Source organism: Aulonocara stuartgranti (assembly GCF_965226115.1).
Source record: "Aulonocara stuartgranti genome assembly, chromosome: 16".
NCBI classification, from domain to species: domain Eukaryota; kingdom Metazoa; phylum Chordata; class Actinopteri; order Cichliformes; family Cichlidae; genus Aulonocara; species Aulonocara stuartgranti.
Genome location: NC_138952.1, coordinates 2457766 through 2482829, shown reverse-complemented (window position 1 = coordinate 2482829; position 25064 = coordinate 2457766). Strand labels below are relative to the sequence as shown.

The following is a 25064-nucleotide window of genomic DNA, read 5'->3' as shown; positions in this document are numbered from 1 at the left end:
TTACTTGGATTGTAAAACACATTTATTACAATGAAAAAGTAATCTGAGTACTCTAACACAGCGGTCCCCAACATTTTTTGGGGACAATATTTAAGGTCTCGCGGAAAAATAATAAAAATGCACATGTTAAACAAATGTGTAGGACTGCTTTCTTCCATTTGTGCAACATCTCTAAAATTAGAAATAAGAGAGCAGATTTCTCCTGTTTTGGCTTCCTGTTAAATCCAGAATTCAAAATCCTGCTCCTCACATACAAGGTCTTAAATAATCAGGCCCTGTCTTATCCTAATGACCTTGTAGTACCATATCACCCTATTAGAGCACTTCGCTCTCGCTCTGCAGGCCTACTTGTTGTTCCTAGAGTATTTAAAAGTAGAATGGGAGGCAGAGCCTTCAGTTTTCAGGCCCCTCTTCTGTGGAACCAGCTTCCAGTTTGGATTCAGGAGACAGACACTATCTCTACTTTCAAGATTAGGCTTCAAACTTTCCTTTTTGCTGAAGCATATAGTTAGGGCTGGACCAGGTGACCCTGAATCCTCCCTTAGTTATGCTGCAATAGACGTAGGCTGCCGGGGGATTCCCATGATGCACTGGGTGTTTCTTCTTCACTCACTATGTATTAACAGACCTCTCTGCACTGAATCATATCTGTTATTAACCTCTGTCTCTCTTCCACATCATGTCTTTATCCTGTCTTCCTTCTCTTACCCCAACCAATCACAGCAGATGGCCACGCCCCTCCCTGAGCCTGTTTCTTCCTGTTAAAAGGGAGCTTTTCCTTCCCACTGTTGCCAAAGTGCTTGCTCATATGATTGTTGGGTTTTTCTCTGTATGTATTATTGTACAATATAAAGCACCTTGAGGTGACTGTTGTTGTGTTTTGGCGCTATATAAATAAAATTGAATTGAATTGAATAAAACCAGTACCGGTACCAAAAAAGGAAGATTTATTCCTAACACACGGGAAAAGACCCAGGGAAACAGCGTTAACGATAAAAACCATAAAAAAAATAATGATAAAAATGATGAAAACCATAAATTTCACACCCGGTCTGGTACCAAACGACTCACGGACCAGTACCGGGTGTGGCCCGGGGGTTGTAAAGTCTCACACATCGCTGTTCACTGCAGACCAGGTTACTGCGGTCAGTCTGTTGGTCCTGGTTCAGTACTGCACTTTCCTGAATGTGGGTTTGATTCATGTCCAGTTTTTCCAGCTAAATTAATAAAAACATCATTATTAGTGCTTAAAGAGAGGCGGCGGTACTTCACTGAAGCAGGAGTACTGATACTTCTGTTGACATATTCAGCTGTTGTACTCACCCATCTGGTAAAAGCTGAAGTACTCCTTCAACTTCTTTACTCAAGTAAAAGTGTAAAAGTACACGCTGTGAAATGTACTTAAAGTATAAAGTAGCTCTTTGAACATTTCTAACAGCTATTTTTGTGCAAAACTAACTCATATCTTTCACATCAGTCACACGTAACTAGCTCTGATAATCGACACACCAGGAGATGGCACGTATGCCAGACTCAGCCCACTCTGAACTTTAGTGGGCTGGATCAATGAAACTCACTCTTTCTGTGAGTGTAAAGAAGTTTAACTACACATTTAATTTTAATGTATGAAAAAAGAAACGCCATTTCAGCAGTCTCAGTTTTTCAGGATCTGTCAGCACGACTTGGCCAAAAAGCCCAGACTGTCATTAAGTATAAAACAAAGTTTTTGTTAACTATCACTTAGTGTGAAACGTTGCTGTGGAAGTCTTTAACATCAAAAGCTGCAACATTTATAAAAACACCGTTACATTTCCAACATTTATCTTTTCCTTCACGCTCTCCAAACTAGTCCAGTGGGCCAGGTTGGCGTCTTTGACGGGGCGATTCTGGCCCCCGGACCTTATGTTTGACACCCCTGCCCTGAAGGGAGAAGCAGAATGAAGAAACGAAAGAAGCAGCGAACAGATATTTCTGTTGAAAAGAGAGTAAAAGTAAAAAAACTGTCAGAAAAATAAATATGAGGTGAAGCTCACAGACCTGAGAGGGTCAATACTTCCTGCCTCTGGCTAACAGGCGAGTGTGTTTGGAGCTGCGCTGGATTAGGAAGCACTGCTGAGTCAGACTCTGCTTTCACCCATACATCATACACTTCTGATGTACTGAGTACACCAGCTCCTCCTGCATTTTACATATTTAAGCTGAATCAGACGATCAGTTCTGTTAGAAACTGAAACTTTGGTCTTGTACTAATTTCCAGCTGCTCAGCTTGTGTCCAATGACCTGCTCAGCCAGATCATCGTCACCAGGACGCCGTTGATTTTGTTGCTTGGAGGTGGGAAACAACAAAGAACAAATTACTGTACCTGAGCAGAATTTTCAGGTGCTTTCTACTCCTCACGTCCTCAGAACAGGCTTGTTACATTTTATTTGACATCTTCAAACATCAGACTGATGCGAGTCAAAATAGAGGGAACGATCCCACGGAAGAGACCGTCCTGTGGGTGTATCCGTCACTGCGGTGTAACGCTGACTCACTTTTGCTTAACTTCAGCGACACGTTTGATCCGGGCGCTGACGAGAGTCCAGAGGTGCACTGCAATTAATCTGGTAAACTAATCCGAGTTCTAACATGCATGAAAACAAAACACCAGCACAGACACAGAGTATTGGACACACACACACACACACACACTCTGCAGATCCATACTGAACCTTGGCAGTGACTCAAGAGAATTTAATTACTTCCCTTCGCTCTCTCCCCATTGGCCAACAGGTCTGGGATATTCTAATTACGCCCTGCCTGATAAAACGCTTCCTTGGCCTCTGTGTCTCATTACTGCCAACTTCTCTGAGCCACAGTCCAGCACCTATAGTGTCTGACAAATAAAAAACCCCTTACGCTACCCACGGCCACTAAATACTTATTAAGCCGAGGGAAGTGACCTAGCAGCGCGCCGGCAACACGCCAGAAAAACTAGGAAAACTTTGCACAGTAATCAGCGCTCCTTATCTCCCTTTTCTAATTGATAATTAGTCTTACATTAATTTGTGGCCATCTATCTCTTATCACAAAAGTACAATTTATCAGCTGCTTAAACGATGGACTAAATTGGGTTGGCAATGTTAATGATTCACCTTGCAGGGTACGGGGAACACGAGGGAAATAATTTCTCCTGACTCATATTTAATTAACCTCAGCAGATGTGCTCGGCATGCATTGAGTCTTAAAGAGAAGTAAAGTATGACGTCGTTGACCAGATGTGTTTAAAAATTAACACTTTAATGCAAAAAGTTATATACAAAATATAAAAAAGTTGGAAAACAATGACAGAATTGTTACATTATAAAATGAAATTTGACTTTTTCGTATATTCGAGCGTTGTGATAAAGCATGTTATACTTCTAGGTAACAGAGGTTATTAGTTGGTTCCTTCTACATCTCTTTAAAAGGAGAAGCAGGAGTAGCAGAAACCCTTCGTACAGAAGATTCTAGCGAGTACCTTCAACTTGTGCAACTTGCTAAAGACCAAAGAGCCCTGCAGGATGCTCGACGCGTCAGCCACGCTGCGCAGAGTTTAAAACTGCTCGTGCAGTTTAAGCGACACGAGGAGGAAAAAAGCGATCGAAGCTCTGCAGCGTACCCGTGGCAACGAAAGCCAAACATCCCGTGGCTCTGGTCCGATTCAACATCATCAACTAGCATTAAAAAGAGAAACGTAAAAATAAATGCTTGTGAAGAGTTACATACGTGAAAACTGTGTATTGAAACAGATACGCCTTCATGCAACGCGTCACGTTTTTCAAATACTGTTTAAAAGCTTCTCCAGGCGCTGACCCAGCATCCAGGTACACACAGCGGGGAGACTCCTGACATGTTTGGCATGAAAATCCTTCACATGTTCTCAGAAGGATCATTTTCTCAGGTGCTGCTCACTCTGTAACATCATCATCATCAGCGAGGAGAAAGCGATCTGAGGGGACGCGAGTTGTTTCAGTGTTTCTGCTCTAAACCCGGCAGGTGATTTGTTCACCAGTCTCTGAAAATGTGCTTTATTACTTGATTTGCAAGTCTGGTTTTCACACTGGTGAAATGTGACAACACAAAAGGAGAAATAATTATGAAAACTTCACAAAGTCACTACATTCACTCCTACAGCACAACTAATGCTGCACAAATTGCACTGCATTTACCTCTCGGACCATTTCTTCAACCGTTTCCTTTTCATATTTATTCTGAAATATTACACATCCCTGACATTTCTCTCTTTATTTCCCTCTTTTTCTTTTCTACCTGTTCTCACATCTTTCTCTACCTTTCCTTAACCTCCCTTTATCCAACTCTTGATACACAAAAACCTTTCTGATAAAATCTACATGTTACATTCTTTTGCATTAATCTCAACATTCAGGTTGGCGGACCTCCAGCCTCGGCCACACTGAGAGAACCGCAGTCCGCCCGATACCGAGATGTCATTTTAGACATTTAATCTCCATTGAAAGTAATACTGCTGAGCTTTGTGGTGTGAAACACAGATGTTATGCAAGGCTTTAACTCTTAGTCACACTTAACTTTTGCTAAGTGGCAAAATGGATCTGCATTATGGTGCGGCACTGACAGCACTCTGAAGCTCACTTCATGTTCGAGCAGTGATGCCTACACCGTCGGGTCACTGAACCGTCCTTCAAATCCAAAGCAGAGCGCACGGTGCAGAGTAACAGTGAAAGCGACCTCTATCCCCGCTCTGCAAAAAGCTGCCCAAAAAAGAAAATCCTCTCTGTCCGGTTTACTCGGCGGGGTGGAAAAGCAGCTCAAACAGCTCCAACACATCAGAGACGCTTTAAAAGAAGGCAGAATGAAAACAGCTCCACCTGTGGAACACCTGGTTACCTTGATTACCCCGACTGTGTTATTGTCATCCTGCCTTTTCCGGAGCTTCTTGCAGGATGTCGGAAAATCAAATCACTCCACACAGGTGGACGTGTCTGTAAAACGTAAGCTCATCATACATTCACGTGGAGGTCTTTTTAAATAAAGCGACCATCCATAGATAATTTCCAGTTCTGCTAAAATAAGATATTTCGTACTTCTTAAGCTGCTTCGAAACGCAGCAACAGGGTCAAACAAACGTGGAGCGAACCACGGAGCAGACGTGGGCTCCGCCTCGTCCTGCACCGAACAGCGAGGACAGATCATTCGTATAGTGCTGCTCAGTGTGATTCACACGTATCAATAACTCTTTTTGATAACACAGGATATGATCAGATTACTCATGAGGATGAAATCTGCTGGTATTAGTGGCATGATCCCTGATTGGTCACTTCAGACATCGGCCGGCCTCTAAACGAGTGTTTTTGTTTATCTGGAGGAATAAAGCGTTCCAGAGTGCTGATTGGAGCGCTGTAATGTGCAGCCATTACTAAGAGAGGAAAGGAGGAATGTTTTGGAAGAGCAGAGGCGCTGCAGTCCCATCTTTGCCCACATGAACGGTCGGATCTCGAGAATAAATACGGTTTCATTACACAAACATAATAAAGAGTTATTCATATCTGCATGAACCTGCATCTACAGTCAGTGTTAGTGCGTTACTTTAGCTTGCATTCGTGGATATTGTCCTTTATCCTGCTGCAGCAGCGGCTGTGAATGTGAGCTTAATTTAAATGGATCCAATTACCTCTGCAGCCCTGACAGATTCTTACAAGAGACAACTTAATCAGAGTACAGTGAAAAGTAAAAACATGCTCATTTTAAACTCTCCGAAGATTCAAAGCAATTTAAATGACTTCAAACAACAAGACATTACGCATCCTCTACTCTGTAATTAACCTCCTTTACCTTACCGTACACTCCTACCAGCACACACACGGTTTGATACTGACGGGGATTCGGATCATCGCATTATGAGGTTTTAACTCTGCTTCAGTGGAGAGCTGAACGCAGGAAAACTGCGTCTATGAAGACGTGACTTTGTGCTTATTGTCATGTCAGGACTCGATGTGTCTGCACAGCTGCAGTCACGCCGTCTTCTGCTTTGGGTTTGTTTGCTGTTGCTGTCCTCCTCCCTCCTGAGTAAAGCCACGCTGGTCTGTACCGAGCTCCCACCGGTGCCTGTATCCAATCAAACATATTCTTAAAGTTACAGAGGGCTGTGCCGGATTGCTCGAGTACAGCGGCAGAATTTTATTCATTATTTATGCAGGAAGAAGCATTTTAGAGCTCAGCATTTACCTGAAATGGTCTCCATCCACAAATCGGCCCTACCTGTAACCCCCACCCCCAGTTCCACGTGTCATCGTGTCGTACCGCAGTCCCCGAAGAGGCGGGGTGGGAGATGGGGGCACATCCTGCCGCAGGGGCCCTCTCTGCTGAGAGCTAGAGAACAACCTTGGATCAAAGAACAGCAAAATACTCCGACATGGAAAAGAAGGAAGAGTCAGACGAGAGGGAAGACATACTTAAAAAGAGAGACGAAGATGAAGATGAGAGGCAGTAAGCTGAACGATGATCAAATCTGCAATATGATCGGTGCTGAACCCCAAAACTGCAGTTCCCGCGATCGGCCACTTGAGGCTGTGCACGGACGTCAGTCACACTAATAAAGGTTTGGGCCTCTCTGGCTAATTTCCCTGACAGGTGTGCAGGTGATGTTTTGTTTAAACGTATTAAGGCTTAAGTTTAAGGGCGTAGCTGCTTTGAGTGACCGGTGGATGCCGATGGAGGCAGCTGTAGCTAGCAGCCGTCTACTGAAGGCTGTTGGTGTCTTTAATGTGGTTATCTGTCAAATAATTTGGCTTTCTTTGTGGCTATTTGGACTAACAGGCAGCCTGAGAAGTCTGAGCTCTAGTTTTAGTTTAGCAGGCAACAGCTCATAATCTAGAGCTCCGCCCCCTCGTCCAGGTACGCTGCACTGGAATCACAAAACCAGCACAACAGCATCATAGCGGTACGTACAGTACACATGCAGATCTTGGTATGAGGGTACTTTCCTGCGTATAATTACCTAGGGTGGGGGTAGTAGCCAGGGTCGATGCCTCGAGGGTCTCCTTGCCGTGGGTATGGCTGACCAGGTGGGTAGTTGGGGTAAGATGGGGCAGACTGGGAGGTGGGATAGGATGGTGCCTGGGGGTATCCCTGCTGGGCGTGTGGAGGCCCGGGGTAGGGACCTGACCATGGCTGCATGGGGTAGTCAGCTGCATCTAACGGACCTCGTCTGGAAAAGAGAATTTTATGCATTTAAGAGAAAGAAATTTGAGAGCACAATCAGACTGAAGCAAAGAAACCGCCGGATGTTGCCATTGGTAACGTTGCATCCTTAACCAGTCAGTCATCAGGCAGACACAGCCAGTGGCTGGACGGTTCAAAAACTTGTTCTGGGGAAAACTCCACGACTGAGCTTGTTTATAGTACGAAGCGTCCTTTTTTCCAACTGCTGAGAAGTCGCTCAATGAACCGGACCCGGCCAAACACAGGAGGAGTTGGCTCAGAGTTCACTGCTGTGTGACTCCGATGGCCGTGGCAGAAGAAGAGCCCTGACCATTTGTTGCTGTTTTCGTGTAAAATCAACACAAATACACGAACAAAGAGAACAGACAGTGTTATGAAAGATAATCAGAGGAATAAACACGAGACCCGAGCACAGACGCAGCGTTAACCTCCCGCTCTGCCCCAGCGCCTTCACAATAAAACAAATAATCAACCAACCGCTGGCACAGCGCCGTCAGAGTGATGCTCCCTTCACGTACCTTAGCAAAGAGCCTACCATCAGCTACCGCACTGAATCTGAAATATTCAGGAAAACCTGCTGAAAACAATTTGTTGCAGGCGACAGAGAAGAGAGAGGGCGAAGCACGCGCTCAGCTCGCGGCTCATCCCGGCCAAACATCACATAGCAACAGAATATAAGTGACACGTGACAGTTTTAAGTAGGCTAGGGCTCAGTTAACGCAAGCGAAGACACACGCACAGCTGTGGTAACCCAGCCGCGTCCCGTGAACAGATATCGATGTCCTGTGCCGGGGAAAGCGAGTACACAAACACATGTTGTCCACATAGCAAACATTACGAGGTATTAGATTTTATCTCTCCGTCTTTCTGTCTCTTTCATTTGTCTGCACGCATCTCTCCATCTACTGCAGGACATCCATGATGTATTCATGTTTATCATATAAATATATATCTCACTGAGTCAGATGGTGGTCTCTATGCTGATGCTGTGTGTGTGTGTGTGTCAGGATGGGTGGTCAGCAGTGGGAAGTGTCTAACTAACTGCATGCCCTTCATGTTTGGGATGTCATCTTCTGCCCCTCCCGACTCCATGGTTAGCATGTTTATGTGTGTTTCAGCACACACACACACACACACACACACACACACACACACACACACACACACACACACACACACACACACACCTGTCTTCTTCGCCGTACGTTGCTCCGGGTCAGCGTCTCAGCCGGACGGCTCAGATTTCTCTGCTTTTAATGGCCGCAGCCGTTTTGTCTGCTCTTCTTTCTTTCACGTCCGTCTTCTAGCCGTCTGTCCATGTGTCTGTCTGACTCCATATGTCTGTCTGACTCCATGTGTCTCTCTCTCCCTCTTTATGACTACAGTTCACCAGGCTGCAGGGCTTGCCGTTCACCCCTGAGCCTGTATACCTGTGCCCCGTATCAGTCAGCCCATCTGTCAGTTAGCGTTTGGCCGCCGGACATGATAATGTCACAGAGGCAGAGATAAGAGCGGTGGAGAGGTAATGGGGGGGGTGAAGAGGGCAGGAAAGAGAGAGATAAGGAGGGGGGCAAAGTTAAGAGGAAGGTACGGGAGATGAATAACAGAGATAAGACGAGAGATGAGGATCAAAACAGGAGCTGGAAAACAAGACATCATCTCTAAGATTAAGATGATGAGGAGTGATCAACACGCTTACATGATCACTTTACTGTAGTCTGGGTATTTTCTTATTTAGGGCTGGGTGGGGGAAGATTTTAGGCTGTCAAATTAGAGAACTTAGTGTCACTTTTTATCAGAAGCTATCAGCTTCTATTTGCAACAAACCTGCACACAGAGAGAAAATCAGATAAAGCAGAAAGGAGCAGAGGTGATAAGACAAAGATGGAGTAAATAAGCACAGGTGGAGGGTGCGGGGTTTACGCAAATAGTGCCGATGCACGGCAAAAAAAAAAAAGTAGGAGTATCATGGAGTAATCAAGGTACCGCTGTCTGAACACAGACAGAAAAATCAGCTTCACATTTCAGTCTGGAGAGAAAATTCAAACGTTTCCTGATAGACGAGAAGAATTTTTTTATGTTACAATTAAAATGACAAAAAGTGCAGGTCGTCTGGATCAGAGGTCCCAGACAATATTTCACGGACCGGCCTTTAAGATGTCGTGGATAAATACAACAAAATAAAATGATAGGACCGAGACACAAACGGTGGGATTTTATAAATATAATAATAAACATGAATTCACTGTGTAATTGTGTAACTTTAATAGCAGCGTCCTGAAATGCACCAACAACACTGAGAGTAACATCCTCCTCTCGGGTCGCTATGGTAACGCAGAAATATTTCTTTCAGAATAAGACGAACAACTACAACACGGGAAAGACCCGGGGAAACCGAGTTAAGGATAAAAACCCTGAAAACCACAAATTTCACATCCGAGCCAAACGACCCATGGACCGGTACCAGGCCGTGGCCCGGGGGTTGGGGGACCGCCGGTCTGGATGACACGCGAGTGATAAAGGGTCACGGTGCGCCCGACTGTTCTGTCCACCGACACTTTGATTCCAACTCTGTGGCTTCTCAGTGGTCCCAGTTATGAATGCGCACTGGTTCGAATGGCTCTGTGCAGCTGAACTGACTGCTCACATTTCTATCTCACGCCTCGACTCCAAACCTTTGTTCCTCCAGCAGTCGAAGACGGAGCTACTGGAAACCACGAGCGGGGATTTCTGAGGTTTACTTGTATTGGTTTTGTAAATGAAATTTAAAAACATTGAACACACACACACTCTTTGTGCTTTAATAAAGGAAAAAAGCATCGTTTGAATAAAAGATTCATTCGCTACCAGTTAATGAATACTTGAAAAATAATATTGTGATCCCCAGTGTGTTATGAGAGTTTCCATATTGGGAACGGGGCAGAAATCCAGTGGTAATCTGTAGAGAATCCACTGTAAATCCGGTGGCAAGTTTGGAATTCTCCCTCCAGGAACCCAGTCAGCACCGCGCGGCAGCTGGGGATTAGGGAGCGATGTGGATGGAACCCGTTACTGGCATGCATACACACACCCAGTATGAGAACTAAAACACTTATGTAGACATGCACACAGTGAGAACATTTATCATCAACACACGAAAGAGGACAAGGCGCGCTGTTTAAATACAGCCCGTAACTCCTAATCACCCCCCTCCCGAACCCCACGCACTCTGGAGGAGGCAAATTGGCACACAGCTGGAGAAGAGTTAAGACCAAACGAGGGGCTGGTGGTCTGTGTGTGTGTGTGTGTGTGTGTGTGTGTGTGTGTGTGTGTGTGTGAGAGAAAGACAGATGAGAGAAACAGATGTAATGAATGAGAACAGCTTCCTGGCTCATGCAACAACTAGTTTAACATAATTGAGAGAGTCATCAAACCAAAACGAGGAATTGAAAACATTCCAGGCAGAACAGCGAAGCCGCTGAACGCTCAGTTTGAAGGGAAATTCAACTATGTAACACCTGTTTAGAGATGACTTCCTTAATGCTGTTATGTGGATAGCGCGCTCACAGTTACACGGGTCACATATTCAAAAGGATAATTGGAAGGATTTCTCTCCGTGTCTGACAGTAATTGGGAGTAATGTGATCCTTACTAATTCCCTGGCATTTAAGAGATTTCTGATGGATTTCAGGGGAAACAAGGACTTGTTATATGTCATCTGCACCTGCCCCGCTCTCTCATAAACACACGCTTTCACTGACTCTTTCTAAAAGGGCTGCTCACAGCTGTTCGGCTGCTGCACACACATGCACAGAGTCATCTATCACGCAGGCCTGCCTCTCAGCAACTTTTAAAAACAGAGACAAGATGCAGCTTTGTGTCACAGCGCATTAAAAAACTCCTGAGAGCCAATGACAGCCACCGCGTAGATAGATGGCCTCAATATAACCGAACACCGGAGCACAAACGGCAGCGGCTCGACGCGAGGAGTCGCAGACGGAAGCTGAGGTAAAAAATAAATAAAGGCGGGCGGGGAGGCGAAGAGTAATATTTAAAGTAAGCGAAGGAGAAGTGGAGGAAATGAACTAGCGAAGCTTTAATTCAGTTATATCTTTATGATTCTTTACAGAGCCAAAGCCTCACTTCGTGTCGATATCCACTTGAATGTGATTTGAGATTTTAAGCCGGGAAAGCGCTTCATATTTTCAAATTGCATTTAACAGTGTCAGATTCTTTGTCAATGAGAGTCGTGCTATTTTGACAGTGTGGTAATAAAACAGATTAATAGCTCAAATTGTTCTGCGACTGCTGTCGTAATGTCATTTCGTGAGTCGCGGCGCAAAACAGAGCTGCCGTGGTTTAATGTTGCCGGAGTTAAACTAACTTTAACTTTGTTTCATCTTCCTAATGCGATACTTCATTACGAAGCTTTAATCACAGACGCCGCCGTCCAAACAATGAGGCAATAAAAGCTTAAGTGGAAAATAATGAAGGGCGGAGAAATATCTTATTATCTAAGGAAGGCAAGAGAAAGACAGTAAAGCCTGTTTATCGGAGGACCGATGGAGGAAGATACATGATTTCGAGTTGTTTTATTTTTGCCAATTAACATTTAATATTTAAAACTGTTTTAATATGTTTAGATATTGTGAATTAAACGTGTATATTACCCACCAGTGGGAAGGGAACGTGGCCCAAACATGTTATACAGCTGCTTCTTCTTTGTAAGGCCAAAAGCTGCATTTCCTCAGCTACATATTTACATTATAAGGCTAATGTAGCTGCAGAGCGACCGTGCTGGCTGTGGAGCCTTTTCACCGTAACAAATAATATGGCACATCCACCTTACACATGAAAGCTCCCCAGTTTGAGACTGGGAGGAGTCAGTGAGGCTGGTGTTTACATATTTATCCTTATATAAACTTTTATAAATAAATCAAAGTTAGTTACACCTGTCGTAATGACGGCTGAAGCTCTGACTGCCTGATAATCCTGAAACCTTTAAGGTTTCTGTTTCCTTTACATATAGGCAGTGCCCCTCCCCTCACTCTGATCCACAGGGAGTAAAGGTCACCGCACACTTAGCTCAACAAGTGCTTTTACACATTTGTGGCATAAATACGTAAGCACACGAGTGCTTCAAAAGCCGATTATTTCACCTGTGGTGGGGCCCTGAGATGTAATCATGAGTTTCTGTCATGCATTGTTAGTTATTCCAGGAACAGAGGCACCGAGATGCTGATACGGTCCCGGGTGTACTGTGTGCAGTGGTGGGGCTGCAGAGAAATCTGTGAAAAACTTTAAACTATATTTAGGCAAAAGAAGGAAGCGTCCAGAGCGACTGGCAGACATCTTTGTTTGACTAAGACCACACGAAGCTGCTGTGTGAGCAAACCGCACTGCTGCAGGTAAGTCGCTGAGAGCCTGACAGAGACTTGTGCCGGTAACACCGTAATATGTTTCCCTGCTGTTGGTTCAGCTGTGCCGGTGAACGTCTCTGAGCTGGTCTGAGGGTGACTCCTATACCTCTCTTGACCTCTGACCTCTTGAAGTCACATGACACTCCATCAGTTCCCACCAAACACTTAGAAGATGGGGTCAAAGGCTAAGCAAGGGTACTGTGAACCAGGATTAGGGGGCATACCGTGTTCATAGACATAACACTGGAACGTGTGACACCATTTGCTAAAGCTAACAGCCAGCTGGTTCACGTCTGGGTGACACAGAGCAAAAAGCTTTCAGGCGATTTCACTGATAAGTATTAAAAGCTGCCACATGTGAGCTTGATCACATCATTCTAATCACTAACCCACAAAATCTTTAGTAAGTTTTAATCTACCGATTGTAGAGTTTCTACAGTTTTGTGTTGTTTTGATTTCATTTTGCTTTCAGTTTTTATTTTTTTGAAAATGTTCGATTTAGTTTAGTTTTATTAAACTAGTTAGTTTTAATAAAACTCATATTAGTTTTATTTCTTTTACAAAATGTTGAAAACTTTTTAAAAGCAGTGACTCAGTCTCGTCCTCATCAGTAACATTGTAACCAAACTAGCAGATGCTAAAACGACTAGTTTCCTCTGTAGTTTTATTTTATTTGAATTCAAATGATTTTAGTTAAACTTCATGATTGTCAAAAGTTGAGCTTTTATTTTTATTTAAGTTAACTAAAATAAATAAATGAATGTAGTTAACCAAAAAGCCTCAGTTTCTGGTTTAGTTTAAGTTAACTACAATAATCTTGGTCAGTGACAGTTTTATAAACGGTGGGTTACCCAGAAGTGACAAAACACTTCATACAGCCACAAATGACTTTGAAGTGTTTCCAGCTGCTTTGTTCTAAAACAGAAAGTCTTAAAAATCATCACATACATGTTTTATAACACATGTTTGAGATAAAACCAGCAGGTCAAAAAGTCATCTTATTTCATATCTGCTTCCTAGATGTGATGTAGCGTAAATACAAACCAACTCTATGACAGCTTTAAGCAGAGCAGCTGTCCTCTCAGCTGTTAGAATTAAAGGTAAGCTGAGTTAAAAGTCTGCATGAAGCTGCACATCCACCTGGTTGATGTTATTTTCTCACTACACTAAATTAAGCACTGCGCTGACGGTGAGCACGAGAGTTTAGCTGTGCAAAATCTCATCCAGCTTAAAGTTGGTTGACATGATGAGCCCCACCCTGTGGCTACAGATCAGCATTAATATGGAGATATCGACACAGACGATATGAAGGCAGCAGCAGTGTTAGACTGTTTACGCCCATCAGAGGAGACTCTTCTGCAGTAAGACGAAGCTCGACTTGGTGCCGTGTTTTCATCATTTATGCCGAGTCTTATTACAAAAACAACCGCCAGCATTTGTATTCAAATGTTGCATCGTTTCAGTGCATAAAGAGGAAAATGATGCGAACACCCGAGGTAATCGCACTCCACTTTGAACGAGTCGCCGTGTTTAGTGACCCAAGTTGTCGGAGGGCAGCTGAATGCAAATACTGAACACATTTAAGTCAAGAGGTTGAAAAAAAGAGCTGAAAACGTGCAAAATAAATAAATAAAAAGAAGACGTTTTTTCACCGGGGACCGTTTTATCAACTAAGATGAAAAGGATTTATTTTGTTTCAGGACCTGCCTACTAATTCCACATAACCTGTGAGGACCTTGCATTCGAGTGAAATTTGTATTAAGAGTACCAGCTGACAGTTTACAGGCAGAGAGGAGACCGCCGAGGAATCACATGTTCATCTGTATGCAGAGGAAGAAGCAAAGAGCAAAGGACAGAGGAAAGGTAGATGAATGCAGAGAGGATAAGAAACCACGTAAACACAAGACAAAGAGACGCACACAGAGGGCCACAACAGACAGGAGAGGGAGGGAGGAAACAGGAGGCAAGGGGGAGGGAGAGACATTAACTGTTAAATAATGAGGTATGAAGGACAGGCAGGTTTTCCAAGTTTTAGTCGAGCAGCAGACAAAAGAAATTAAAAAAGAACAAGAAAAGACCTCACATCTAAAAACTGTTGAAAACAAGTTGCTGGCTTCAAGTACGAGAGGCTGAGGCTTTCAGATGGATGAAGCTGAGACAAAAAACATGAAAGGACAGAAGAACGGGGCAGAAAATGAGAAGGGGGGAGAAGAAATGTAAGAGAGGAGAGCAGAGGGGGAGGGAGTGATTAGGAATAAGAGAAAAAAGAAAGAATTAAGGCGGAGAAACAAGTGCTGCCCTCCAGAGAGCCAGCATGCTGAAGGTCAGCATCTGCAGAGAATAATGGGACCCACACACACACACACACACACACACACACACACACACACACACACACACACACACACACACACACACACACACACACACACACACACACACACACTTCTTCATGTTTCAATGAAACTAAGCACCTTTCAGGGGCTACGATCTGTCTTTGCCAATAAATTTCTGTCAAGTGTGATTAATCCTCCAGTAAATCATGCATGAATTACATGCCAGTGTAGGAAACTAACATGATTACATTCCCCCGTGCATGTGTGTATGCACACAGATTTAGGAAATATGCCTCGTGTGACTGCGAATGTGAGATAGCGCATAAAGAAATGTACTCATTAGCTGAACTGATAAAAGGGGGGGCATAAAAAAGGCAGATGAAATGAGAAGAAATGGCCAGAGCAGGTTAAAAAGAGGGCTAGCAGGGAGCAAGTGAAAGAGTGCCGTAACACACTGAAGCACTTAAAGTAAAAAAGGATGAGGAAAAAAGAGACGGAGGGAGAGGGGGGATCAAATTAGAGCACAAAAAGTTTTTAAAAAGATGTCTTTGCAAAGAAAGAGAAACAGTAGCGAAAGAAACAGAAATGAGACGAGAAAAGGACAGAGGAGAAAGCCATTAGATGAAAATGAGAGGAACTGAGGGATGAGGGCCTTCCAGATGGTAGGAGACTGTTGCCTCGGAAACACAGAGAGGGCAGAACAATGGGGATTTGGAGTGGTGTTTCGCATCCCATCATAATACGGCCGTGCCATTTGGAAACGGAGCGACAAAACTGCAGCCAAGAACGAAAGAGGCTGACAATTTACAGCAGGCGGCTCCTCCGACGAGGAATCTGATCAACAAGTCAAATGTGCGACGAGCTGATGGAGCCGGCTGATGATGTCATTCACACCTGACGCTCGCAGACAGACCTCGTGTCATCGGCCGCTTTCTTTCGGACTCGGAGCTTCTGCAGACTCGGAAACGCTCGTGATGTGTGGACTCGGATGAAACTCATCGGTGGTTTATCCTGTTTCCTGCTCGGCTGTTTTGTTGTGAAGCAGGTGCCACAGAAACACCATCTTACTGTAGATGTAAAAAGCTCCAGATGATTTTCTAAGAAGTTTGAGCAGAAAACACACATGTATGTGTTTCATACTTTGTCACAGTTTCATCAGATTCTTTATTAGCATATTTTAAAAAACAACGACACTTCTGCACCTAGTTTTAAAACGAGTGATAATTTGTTGATGTTTACATTAATAATTTCAGAAAACGTATGATAATAGATCTGTTTACCACACATCAGTACATCTGTACCTACAGAAACGATGTACATGTTCACAAGCTGTAATATTAGAAGAAATGACAGCCCGAGCGTGGAGAGCCCGAGCTGGAAGTCGTAAGTCACGTTAAACGGTGCGATCCGAGCCTGCGGACGCTCTTTGATATTCACCTGTGTAGCGGCCATAAAGACAGACTGATTACACTCGCAGTGAAACGGCCGTGCCCGTCTACGCTAGCCAAAATCACTCAAAGTAAAGACATTCAGTTATAGCAGGATCGTATATATAACCACTTACAGCCAGTATAGTGGCTCACTTGCTGAAACATAATGAAATGCATTACTGATAACACCGTTTCCCATTCAGAAAAACAAAACTGTCTTCATCTCCCATCTTGAGTTTCCCTCAGCAAAGTAATCGTTTCAAGCTGAAGAATTTTGCCCGTTGCAGGACCACGGGGAGCATGAAGAGCAGTTTTAAAGTCGTAAGGCGACGATCCCAGAACAGACACGAGTACGGTCATGTGAGATTCAGATGCACAGAACTTCACGTGAGCTCAAACCGCACGCAGACTCAAAATGCTGCACGCTGCAGTTAAAATAACAGAGAAGAAGAAAACACTTTTAATGATCGTTTAACTTTCTAACATCACTTTGAAACTGGAGAATTCCTCCAGCAGCGCAGGACCGACAGATGGTCAGCAGACTGTTGCCAGATGTTAACATTTCACAGCTGCAACAGTAAAAATTTATGAAGTGCGGTCCATCTTCTTGTTAACACAGAAGTAAATAATAATGTATATGAAAGCCTTTATGTGCTGATGATATTCATGTACAGATGAATGATTAACCACTGCAGAAACACTCTGACTCCACAGAACAGACGCTACCTCGCTCAGATAAGACGCGGACTCTGAAGAAAAGCTTCACTCGACGAGCGCAGCATCACTTAACCTCAGCTCGACCCCAGGACACCCCAAAATCTGTTAAACATCACCAGCTGGGACCCGAGCGGGATATTTCCTCCGTCACCCCAGAAGTGTACACAAATGAAAGCACATCATACTCATGTCGTACCCACCTGCTGGTTCTGCAACACATTATGGGTTATAACCCAACATTTTACAGTCAAAACCAGAGCATTTACCAACCAGCGACCACGTCAGGAAAGCTACAAGTTAGGAACAAGAAGGGGTCACGAGAGAAAAAAACTCCAGGAGGGGGAAGGAGGGGAGGCACACTATGAGAGGCAGGGTCTTTCTTTGAATTCCCAGCATTGCTAACAAACAAGCGGCGTCTCGATGAGTCCAGAGAAACACAGAAAAACAACTGGACAATGGAGTGGATTATGCAGCAGTTGTAAAGTGGTCTGGGAAACTCTTGGGCCTCGTTGGGAGGTCTCCTCAAGAGAGGTGGGGAAACAGAAAGAGAGAAAGAGAAGTGAGAGACACTCCCCGTTCATTTCCTTGTTGGGGAGAGGGAAATGATATTCAACAATGTCCTTTTCACCCCATCGTCAGAAAACACAAAAATGAGAAGTGGAAGGGAGGAACGAGGAAGAAACGAGGAACAACGGCTGAAAGACGTGGGAAGATACAGTACAACATCTGCTTTGTAATTACCAATTATCTAATTATCATTATAATGAGGAAGTGACGGTCTCTGTAGTAACCTGAACAACAATTCTGATTGGTTCTTTTAATCTAATGAGAGCAATAACGAGGACAGATCGGGGAGAGCGTTTGGCGTCTGGGTCAAGGCTGGTTTCTGCACAGCTGAACTATAAACACGAATCTTTAGAAAGAGCGAGGAGAAACATGCAGATTTATCTGAATACTACAGGCTGAAAACACCGTCGAGTAAGGTCTGTTCCCTTATATCTAATTATTTTTAATAGGCAACTTGACTTTTGTGTAAAGTATATTAACCATTGTTCGTTTTCTGCTTCATTTTTCTTTGTTTCCAGTATAGAGAGCAATCAGAGCAATGCAGATACAGATGAGTCAGCTGTGGCCCACTCATGGAAGGGATGCAACCTGCTAATGCTCACCATACACTAACTCTGATAGCCATCTACTGACCTTGGAAAGACTGAAACACACAGGAGGTGCTGACACACACACACACATATTCATATATACACAAGTGCATATACGTGATTTTTTAAAACACCATATTATTTTATCCTGGTGGAGTCAGAGGAGGGAAAACGTCGGCTGGAGTCTGCAGCAGGGCCAAAGCTATGACGACTATGTGCATTATTGTGCATCACTGCATTTGAAATGGTTGCATTAAAGTCTGTGTGTTGTGACTCGCAGTCTGTTGCTGGCTTCAAAGTGACTTCAGTGCATTCAAAATAAAATAAAACAGAATTCTGCTGTTTGTGACTGAATAGAGTTCATTTGGCAATCAGGGTCAATCGGTTTGTGCTAACACACCAATCACAAATCTTTTTCTCTCTACATATACTTAGATTCATACATAGTCCAGTCAGTCATTCAGAAATTCCTCCATAAACTTAAACGTAGTTGCTGGAAGACGGCGCTTTCACTGAAAATCAAATCACAGCAACAGTCGCCTCAAGGTGCTTTATATTGTAAGTAGGGATGGGTACCGGTGTCCGGTGCCATGATGGCAATCCATTATTATTATGTTTTGGCAGTTTTTCTGTCTATAAATTAGACAGTGACCAGTCAATGGACGGCAACCTGGTGCCACAACTCCATTCAATCAGTCTCCAACAGTAAAGAAACTGAACCACAAACTTGTCCTAATCGCACAGAGACTGACGTTCTGGTTTTACTCTCACGCCGTTACATGTGAGCGGCACAGAGATGGTGCTTTGGTTCACTAACATAAGTGTGCAGAGAAAAAGTAAGATGGGAAGAAATGTTGAAAAAGAAGAAGAAGAAGGGAAAGGGGTGAGGGGAAATTTCAGGCACATGGCAGTAGGAGAAAAGTTTTAAGTGAAAGGACACACTATTCGGTCCTTCCCTTTTCCAAATCTCTCAACTGTTCAAGGAAAAATGTGATAATTAAGGGTGATATTTTGTGAATATCAAGCACAGACCATTAAGTGTCAGATGCATGCTGGTTTAAATGGGCTGCAAGTTTCTGAAGGATTAAAACGAACTGGATGAAGATCCTGGAATAAATACGACACACATTAACATTTGCCATTAGACTGGTTCAGCATAATAACAGCTAAAACACTGCATCACAAAGTCGCTGAGCATGTATGAATTTTGAAAGCCTAACCTGACGTGGCCTCTGTGATCTCTTGATTCACTTTTTGGGGTTATTCTAACCTACGAGGTTCAGTTGTATCTATTTGATTTGATTTTAAACAAGATTTAAAAGCAAGGCAGCGTCAGTGTTTTTGTGTCTCTTCCTTCCTGATGCTCGGGTTGGTGTCTAATCATGTACAGCTAACAATGCACTGACCAATCACAGCCCCCTTTGCGCCACCTTTATGCGAACTTCTCATAGTAGTAAACATACATGAGGTTAGGCCACGCTCCTTAAAAGGAATGGCTCTCTAGGTAGCGACAGGACCGCTCCAGCGCAGGTTTCAGTTTCTCTCATTAGTTACAGCACATGTTGTCAGATAAACGAATGCTTGGCTTGAGGAATCTGAGCAGCCCGAGAATGGATCACGTTTGAAGTAAAAGCACGTTTAATTAGTGCTGTAGTCTGTTTATCTTTTGGTAAATATCATCACAGTGAACAATTTTATGGAGTACCAACATATACAAAATACCCCGAGCAGCCTCCCCTCCTATTTCAAGCAGTGACATTTGCTGACAGCTTGTTTGGTAAAGTGTTTGCGCTTTAGGCAGGGAAACATCATCCACTGCTGGGTCATGTTTTAATTTTAGAGCCATCAAAATCCTGTCTAACAGCGCACGCACCCACACATTGACATAATGTACTCATTGCTCCGGCTGACTGATGTTCAGTCACACATACAGTACCTTTATAAGCAGCCGCTCTGCTCTCTGGACTCTACCCACACATGCACACAGGTATACAGGAATGCAGACATTAGATACACACAGCCTGTCAGCTATTTCTGGGACAGTTGCAAAATAATATGTTTTCGTAAGGTCAGCAGCAAGGATGCAGTTTCCAAACATGATCTCGGCCTCTCTAGACGCTGAAATATCTTTAAAGTTAAGTGACAGCAGAGGAAGAAGTGCAGACGGAGAGGCAGAGAATCACACCTCTATCTGACTTAAACCTCTGAAAGGGGAAACGTTTTCAGGTTGACTTCAAATATGAGAGGTTTAATATACAATATTGGAAATCTTTCATGAGAGACCTGGAAGAGCAAGGGGTGATTCACACGAATGTAAAAGGCCAACTGATTAGCCATAATCAGTGACCGATCAACAAGCCTGTGATAATATGGCTCTCTTTAGCTTGTGTGTAGCTAACTGCATGTAGCAACATGACACATAAATCAGTAGAAATCAGTGTAAAATCTAATGCTTGTCTATGGTTTCTTTATATTTTCTAATCCCACAGTAGAAGCTGGTACTCTGCTGGGGTCTGCCAGAGCAACTGCACGCTTGATTTATATAGCGCCACCTACCTGCAGCAAAGCTAATCGCTACCTGAGCACGGAAAGGACAACACTGCTGTGCATGTGCAACTCTGCACTCAGCAGGAGACACGAGGGACAGTTTATTTATCTGTCACTGCAGCATGAAGACAAACTAATGTATACCGAGCACAGCTGAACTCATACACACAGTGATGTAGTCCATGGATATAAGAGGGACGGGTAAAAACGAATAAAGGCTCAGGCACACTAGGGTAAAAGAAGACCCACTCCGTGCAGCTTGGAAAAACGGGTGGCTTTTTGGAGTCGGTGACTGATTGCGAGTGGTTGCAGCAGCCGCTTTTGATTACAAGGCAACTGCTCGGGTCACAGATTAGAGAAGGATTCAGATTCAAATCATACAACCAGGTTAACATCGATGAGCGTGTCTCGTCTACGACGCGCCTCTGTGACTCGGTTCAACTGGTTTTACTCCCATATGAAAGCGAGGGATCTGAGCACCTGTGCTGCCGTCCTGCAACAACTACGTCACAATTTCTGGAGGAATTTCTGAATCTCAGCTCTACGAGGTCCTGGCTGGATGCAACACGTGCAATATTGTGCAGCTTCGTTGCAGTAATTCACTGTCTTATCACACACAGACTGCATCTAACTGCCACTTTGAGCCCCAGCCAACTTCACTGCACACAGTCACAATAACGTTGGCTGCGCTGCGATGTCCAAACCCTGCTGTGACTCTTAATCCCTGCTTTTCAATGTGTGACGGAACTGACCAGAAACAGCAGGTTAATTAACAGCTGGGGCTTCTGTTTTTTTACTTTATCTGCTCAAAACACTAGAAACTGATCATTTATGTTTCTTTAAAAAAATGTAGATGTATGTAGCAATTCTTTACTTAACAGGTTGGACCAATTTCCAGATGTATTTTTATCACATGAGTCACTGTAAGGTTTCTCAAAAGCCCCAGGTCCTCGCTGTAGTTCGTCTGATGCAGTAATCCGTCAAACGGTCTTGGGATCGTTACCACGCTGAAAGCTGGAACACTGTTGGAGCCATTCCCATGAAAAGTATCTCGCAGCCTCTTACAAACATGATGCGTACGTGTAAAATTGGCGCAGTATTTACGGATTACGGCGCATGTGTGCGAGTGCAAACGGAGATGGGGTGTACTGTATGTGAGTGAGTGTGTGTCCAGTTTCCCAAGGCTTTTTCAGATACCACAGCCAGACCTCAAAACTATCATCACTGTTCTCGCCTCCATCTGCCAAAGTCATCACCCACACACACCCACACACACACACACACACACACACACACACACACACACACAGAAGAGGTGTGAAATAGCCATCCTGCAGTATTTTAACAGGGGTGGGAGCCCGACTATAAACGCTCTAAACTTCTGTCATTCCACTTAGCTTACCTCGTCTCTCTCGCTCTTTCTCTGACTAACATCCCCCCACGAACATTTGTTGGTCTGCTGAGGTGTCGTAGTCAGAGGCTAGAAGGAGCTACTAACAACTAGTCTGTGTTTTTACTGCCAAAGTTTACACTTTCATTTTCACTTTAAAAAAAAGTTTTATATTTAGAGATGAGGTTATGATACACTGATACCCAGCCTGCTAAAACACATTACTGCAGCGCTGTTCCTCTCGGGAAAGCAATGAGAAAAAATGACACTGAATAAAGTACGTGTGGATGAGTAAGACATCAGACATGAGCGGGAGGGGAGGGAGAAGGTCCCGGGAGGGGAGAGTCTGGGGAAAAATAAAATGTTAAGATAGCGAAGGAGCGAAGAAAGAGGGGAGAATTAAAGCTGAGGCCTTCCTGAAAGAGAAAGCGGCAAATAAAAAATAAGATGCTGAAAACCGGTAGTGACTGATGATAGCCGGAGAATGTAGTTTAGCTGTGATTGTGTTTCACATTGAGGTTAACGTGTTTAAATAGCCAGCGAACAGCTGCGCCTTCGTACATGCTCCCAGCAAATTATACTTTTGCACAACTGCGGCCTTCCAGGGGCAGCAGGATATCTGAGTGAATCAGAAAACACATAATGAGAAATAAATGGAAATAATCTTTCAAGAATTGATGAATATACTCGGGGAGCTGCTATTGTTCTTGCTGTTGGCTAATGTTAGCAATATTTCATGCTGTCCAGGGAGCAAAACAACAAAATGCAGAGTAATATAATAAAGCACAGTTGAGTGTTTATGTTTCCCTGTTTTAAACGTGAGCAAAGTTTTCTGCGGCCAGAAGGAAAACTGAAGTCTAACACTTCAGGTCGCTAATAACACACAAAACTATTTTCTTAAATCTTCTTAAAATTTTATGTGAAATTTCATAGAAAGCTGTAGAAGTGGCCCAACAGCTAGCTCACTAAACCCCCGACACATCGCAGGCTCTCGAAAAGCCTCCGAGCACATGCTGAAGTAACAGCAGTTTGAAGGGGGAGCAGATCGGTTTCCAAGCCTGTACACAGCTTGTTTTCCCAGGGGAAGGGGGAAGGTGAGGTCCTGGCTGAGGCACAGCCCCCAGAGACGAATGGCTTAATTACAGGAAGAGAAAAGAAGGACAGCAGAACACGCAGCAGTGATGTTCATACAAATGAAGGAGAAGATGCTGTACCTCGGTAAGGAGGCATACTGGCGTTCCACCTCTTCATAGCGTGGTGTCAGACGGTGATCTGCCCCTCTGCCCGGCACCTGGCGAACAAAAGCAAACGGGTGGCAAAGCCTTCAGTGACCAAGTCTGGATATCGTTCATGTAAAACTGGCAGGAGTCTTTCCTTACATACAACTAAACTGCGAGTCTAAGCATGTGCAAAGCGCACTTTCTTTGCATGTGTGTGTGTTTGTGACACAGGGGTAATTTAGAATCGACAAAGGCCAGTTATTAGGGATTTAGAGTTTCGGTCTTCTGAGGTTTTCGGGGGGTGGGAGGGAGGTCTCCATCCTAGATTAGGTTACTTCAAAACAGGATGGAGTTGTCTAGCTCATGCACACGCACACACAGTCAAAATCACACACAGTCGCGTCTCATCTCCATACTGGGGAAAAAAAGGAAAAAGCTTAAGTCAAGCTGCTGACAATTCAATCTCCTGTTTCCTCATCTCACTGGCTCTCTCTGTAACTCGCACATCTCATTTTTCCTTCCGCCACTTATTCCCATTCCTCTATTTTTGCCTGTTAACCACACACACACACACACACGCTCCTTCAGAGATTATCCCAGTCTATTCTGTGGGTATATTCCAGCTGCCGGGGCGCTCCTAAAACGAGCCGACTAAACCCCAAAAGTCCACACACACACACACACACACACACACGCACGCACGCACGCACGCACGCACACACGCCGGTTATTCATATCTTGTGGGGACATCTTATTGACATAATGCTTTCCCAAGCCCCAAACCATGAAAATGAATGCCTAACCCTGACCCTAAACCAAACCATGACCCAATTGTAACACTGACACTTGAGTCTCAAAAATATATTCAAACTTGTGGGGGACCAGGATTTTGGTCCCCATATGGGCTGTTTGTTCCCACAAGTATAGTAAACTTTCAAGTTTTGGCTCCCACAAAGATATTAATACACACACACACACACACACACACACACACACACACACACACACACACACACACACACACGTTGGTTATTCATATCTTGTGGGGACATTTAGCTGACATAATATTTCCCTAGCCCCTTACCCTAACCATCAGAAATAAATGCCTAACCCTGACCCTTACCCTGAACCTAACCATAACCCAATTGTAACCCTGACACTAAAACCACATTTTGAGTCTCAAAAACGCCTTCAAACTTGTGGGTCCCCATTAGGGCTGTTGGTCCCCACAAGTATAGTAAACTTCCAATTTTTGGTCCCCACAAAGATATGAATACACACTCACACACAACCATATGCACTTGGTCTCCGTCAGCAGCCTGGATGCTGTTGTGTGAGGTAAGAAAGCGTTTAGCATTAATAAAAAGAAGGAGCTCCTCCTGTGTGTGTAATGTTGAACATGTCGTCTAAATCACCTTCACCCCTGTAAAATTCAGCTTTTGTGAATAATTCACATTTCCATTGGATAAAATTGCGTAACCCGTAACCATTACTGCGCCGCTGACGAGACATTACTGTACATCATGTGCACATTTTGAAGCCATAATATTTTGTTACAGTAGGGTGTACAGCCCGTTCCCACACAGTGAAAGAACGAATAAGAGGCTTTATACCAAAAACAGCATAACAGAATGAGGGTGAATTAA

General features: G+C 43.9%; 1 protein-coding gene across 1 annotated transcript in view; it reads right to left on the bottom strand.

Moving 5' to 3' along the window:
• Window positions 1-3259: 3259 nt before the first annotated feature.
• Window positions 3260-25064, bottom strand: part of LOC309690959 (partitioning defective 3 homolog B-like) — a 223181-nt gene continuing 201376 nt past the window's right edge. Inside the window, 4 exon segments of the mRNA XM_082508445.1 lie at window positions 3260-6106; window positions 6227-6370; window positions 6999-7208; window positions 23413-23489. Of these exon segments, the coding sequence (XP_082364571.1) occupies window positions 6256-6370; window positions 6999-7208; window positions 23413-23489 (402 nt within the window). The 3' untranslated portion in view covers window positions 3260-6106; window positions 6227-6255.